A 4,612-nucleotide genomic window follows, 5' to 3' on the forward strand; every position below is an offset into this window, starting at 1 on the left:
GTAATTGCAACTGAGTAAGGTGAATATATTGTATAGGCCGTAGGTACTGCAAGAACAGTATTGTGCTGAATATTGAATAGCACTGATTGTTTGCATATATTCAGCACTTGGATACTGCAAAAAAAAAACTGCAGTCCAACTGCAAAGGCCAAAACGGTCAAATAAAACTCTAAATGAATAGCATGTTACAGTTCACTCAAATACTGTAAGTTGTGCAAGTGTAAAATCAGGGTCAAGGAGAGATTCATTCTGTCCCAGCATCATGTCTTTGTGCTTGAGTCCGGCCTGAGGACTTCACATCACAAGTAATGTTGTCTTTTTTGCTAGACAAAGAGAAAAAACCCTCTGGTCTGACCGATCTAGCCTTGATAACACACTAACCCTTACTCTTTCTCTCCTCCACTTCTTACATGTACTCTTCCTCCTCTCCTTCTCAGATTGTGTCCATCTATTGTTCGTATCATCATTCAGTCACCTGTGCCACTTGTGCACTCTGAACCGGCTCATATTTTGTACAGTTGGTTTGATCACATCATTAGAAACAAGTGTAAACAACTTTGAATCGTTGTGTGTAAACGATGACAGCTGTGCTTTAGTTGTGTTTAGCATTTTGCAGCACAAATACATCAGTGTGATAAATGTTTGAGTGAATGAGAATGTGTTTACAGTTTTGCAAAAAGAGTGCATGAGATTTGCAAATAGAGCCTAACTGTCTGAACGTGTTTAAGGTTTAGCAGAAAGAGTGCTTTATTCGACAAATGGGTTTAAGCTAGTGAGAATTTGGTTCAGAGATTGGGGTTTAGTGTTTTAGCAATTCAGAAAAACTAAGTAAAGATCAAGTTCCATGAACATATTTTGTAAATGTCCTACCGCAAATATATCAAAACTTAACTTTTTTGATTAGTAATATGCATTGCAGAGAATGTCATTTGGACAACTTTAAAGCAGATTTTCTCAATATTTAGATTTTTTTGCACCCTCAGATTCCAGATTTTCAAATATTATCCTATCCTAACAAACCATACATCAATGGAAAGCTTATTTATTCAGCTTTCAGATGATGCATAAATCTCAATTTAAAAAAATTGACCCTTATGACTGGTTTTGTGCTCCAGGATCACATATGATAAATGTCCAGTGCAATCCTGCATTGGCTGTTCTCACTTCTTTCTTAAGTGTTCAAAATCTCTGATGTACAAACGGTTCTGTCGTCACACATTCACACTTTTGTCTCATGATTGGTACCAGCTCTCGTCTTGGTCTACATTCAGACTTTACTGTTCATCTCTATATTGAGTCTTGCAGGTCTGTGCTGAGATTTGTTGCACTTAACTCTTTTTCCTAATGCTCTTTCCTCTCATTTTCCCACACTTATTTCTTTGTTCACTTGATTAATCAACACTCATTCCTTTAACACTTAAGCACACAACATTAAATCACACTCAAGCTCTCAGTTTTTCTGTTGAACCAGTGCTTCGCAATCTTGAGAGTTTTTAAAGGCTCTCATTAACCCTGAACACCTGCCTTCACTAATCAGCCCAACCAAGAACCAATTAGCCCGTTAACGCTCGTATGTCCCAAACAAAAGGGATTTAAAAGATTTACGAGATTTTTGCAAACCAAAAAATGCAACCTTGCTAATCAAAAATACAGTCAATGAACATTTTTGACTTTAAAACTCTTGTATTATGTAAAAAATCTGGGTGTGATCTTTATGGTGCGGGTCAAACTGACTCTAATTGAATTCAATATAATTCACCAAAAATCTGGTTAAAACGGTAAATTTTTAACATTTAATAGTTCTCACATATAAAAAAACAAAAACATGGAAACATATGATTTTTTAAACTATTTTGCATATTTCTTCACAAACTGTAAATTCTATTAACAGTATTGTAAAATTTTAAATAAATCATTTTAACATTTTAAACAGAAAAGGTGTGGAAAATCACTTCGATTCTGTGTACTTTCCTGAGGCTCAAACAATACGTGCATGGCATTCGCAACAACAAAATCTGTATGATTCCTAGCTAATTTTACTGGGACCCCAAAATGCCGTTGTCGTGTAAATAAACAGCCAAAACGCATGTTTTCCGTGTTTAGTTGAAAATGGTGTCGAATTCCAGAATCAGATACTCAAGGTCAGGAATCGGATACGTGTAGTCAAATTAAAATTTCAATTCCGCCTATCGATTCCTATGAGCTTTTTTTTCTTCATCTGCGAGGACCGGATCTAGTGATCTGCCAGGACCTTGCTCGCTAATCTAAGCGCTCCAAAGTTTGGCTACATCTGCGATCAGAAGCCAAAAAAGCTTAGTATAATATCTGTGAGAGCTAAACATGTTGCAAGAGAGCTGTCACCACCAACATGACAAAGCACTAGGCATGGGCCGATTACTGGTTTCAAGGTATACCGCGGTTTGAAAATGTTATTTATGTGAAAATATGAAGTCTGTAAATGGCCGTTAACACAGGCCAGAGACGTTGAAGACGAACGCACAGAGAAAAATACTGCAGCAGGCAGATCACTCACTGTTCATGATGCACGAACTATTGGAAGAAATACCCAATACTGATTTGGGAGTTTAAATGAATGTGTTTCTGAGGGGAACTGACTGTCTTCAGAAAAGTGTTTTTTTTTTTACCCAGTCATTTAAAAATAGCACATTTTAGAGCTGTAACTACAATACCGTGATACTTTTGCTTAAGGTTATACCGTCAAAATCTCATACCGGCCCATGCCTACAAAGCACTTTAATTTAATAGATCGTTAAAGATCGCGAACACGATTCAAAACACCAACATGATTCTATTCCTAAATTACAATGATTCGTCTGTTTCCTCAAGCTTTGGCGTGTGCGATCAATGTTGTGATCACTTGGTTCGTCCGTGCAGCGTACGATCACACCAGTGTGATCTGAACATTTAAATCTGCGTTCACGCTGCGCTGACCTAAAGAGAGCAGCTGTCTGTCATGAATGAAACCCGATTTAAACACTAGTGTGATTTGAACATTTAAATCTGCGTTCGCGCTGCCATTGACCTAAAGAGAGCAGCTGTCATCTGTCATGAATGAAATGGCTTCACAGTCTTTTCAGCCACACAGTATCATTATTTCTGTATTACAAACATTCAAATCACATAAATGTTTATAGTTCAGATATAAACTGTGTGTACGATGTGTCGGGTAGCGATTAAAATAGAGTAAATCACCTTTTGAAAGTAATGTGACACTTCAAATTAAGATTTATGGATTACATTGTTACGCCAGTAGGTTGCGAAAAGGGGCTGTTAAAATGTATCTGTTTTTGAATCATACAACAGATTCGTTCAAGAACGCTGATTCATCCAGTAATGAAACAAGCGAGTCATTTAATCATTCATTCATAAATTACATGTGATTTTGTTTAGTTGTCTAATGTTTTTTCTTCAGAATCATGAGAGAACCACAACTTCCATTGGGGAAAAAATAAAAAATAAAAAAATAATTAATTTATCCAGAATCATGCAGTTCTATTTTGCACACAAACAGCTCTTAAAGAGTCCAGTTTTTATGTAGCCTGTTGATTTTTGTTCATTGTATTCAGCTCCAATAAATGGTTTGCAAAAAAGAGACATAGGATAAATGTTTGATATCATTATTTAATCACATTGGAATCGAAATAAATCGATAAAATTCAAACAATACCCAACCCTACTTGCAAAAGCATCAGTTCTCCTCTTATTCAGCTGCTAAGAGGCTTGTGTTTGTTTATATGTCATTGTTTCCTCTCACCTGATCTCTCGGAGCAGAAGGAGCTTCTCTGGCGTGTTTAGGACGACCAGTAGCGGATGCACGAGCGTCGTCAGCCCTCGCTCTGCTAAATACTGTAAGAACAGCACATGAGTTTGGTCTCTGGACACAGAAACCCTTTCTTTCATCAGGTTGAATCTCTCTTACCCGCTCACAGATTTCCACGAGCATCACCACATCTTCATCCTCCAGCAATCTGAAGGCCATTGCTCGCACCTGTTTTAAAGCATCCCTCTCAGATAAACCAGCATCATACTTGCCTGTAGAAACATTCAGATTTGTCTTATGCTTTAAAGCTTATCTTTATACATGCATTCACTTCAGTGTTAACTCAGCGGTAGAGTTACTCTCACGGGACACTGCACTTATTCGCAATCGCAAAAATACATTATTTGCATGTGCTTTAGAGCCTTGCCTGTTAAACATTTCATTCACGCACTGTTCCGACATGAGCTTTTTCTGAGCGCATACACCTGAAGCGACCGCACTAAAAAGCCTGTCAAACAGCATCTGATCACTGAACTAAGTTATATTTTGCGCTAATACTGTCAAAGCACACATATAGACTCAGTTGGTTATGTCTAAAATGAAAGTAAACAGAAAAGCGGATGCGTGCAGCTCTTAAAGGGACAGTACTAAACATGCAGCCGACTGTCATTAAAGGGATAGTTCACCATAAACATTTTTTTCTGTCATTATTTACTCACTCTCATGTTGTCCCAAGCCTGTATTAATTTCTTTCTTGTGCTGAACACAAAAGAAGATATTTTGAAAAATGTGGGTAACCAAACAGTAGCTGGTCCACATTGAATTTGATAG

At 37.4% G+C, this 4,612-nt stretch overlaps 1 protein-coding gene across 2 annotated transcripts in view; it reads right to left on the minus strand.

The window, feature by feature from the left end:
* Positions 1-4,612, minus strand: part of pdzd7b (PDZ domain containing 7b) — a 25,467-nt gene that overhangs the window by 9,092 nt on the left and 11,763 nt on the right. For both annotated transcript variants that reach the window (XM_016522759.1, XM_016522752.1), the window contains exons 10-11: positions 3,941-4,053; positions 3,776-3,867 (exon numbers count right to left, since the gene is read on the minus strand). In XM_016522759.1, coding sequence (XP_016378245.1) covers positions 3,776-3,867; positions 3,941-4,053 — 205 coding nt within the window. The remainder of the gene's footprint in view (positions 1-3,775; positions 3,868-3,940; positions 4,054-4,612) is intronic.

Source organism: Sinocyclocheilus rhinocerous, unplaced genomic scaffold (genome assembly GCF_001515625.1).
Source record: "Sinocyclocheilus rhinocerous isolate Xijiao unplaced genomic scaffold, SAMN03320098_v1.1 scaffold3237, whole genome shotgun sequence".
Taxonomy (NCBI): Eukaryota; Metazoa; Chordata; class Actinopteri; order Cypriniformes; family Cyprinidae; genus Sinocyclocheilus; species Sinocyclocheilus rhinocerous.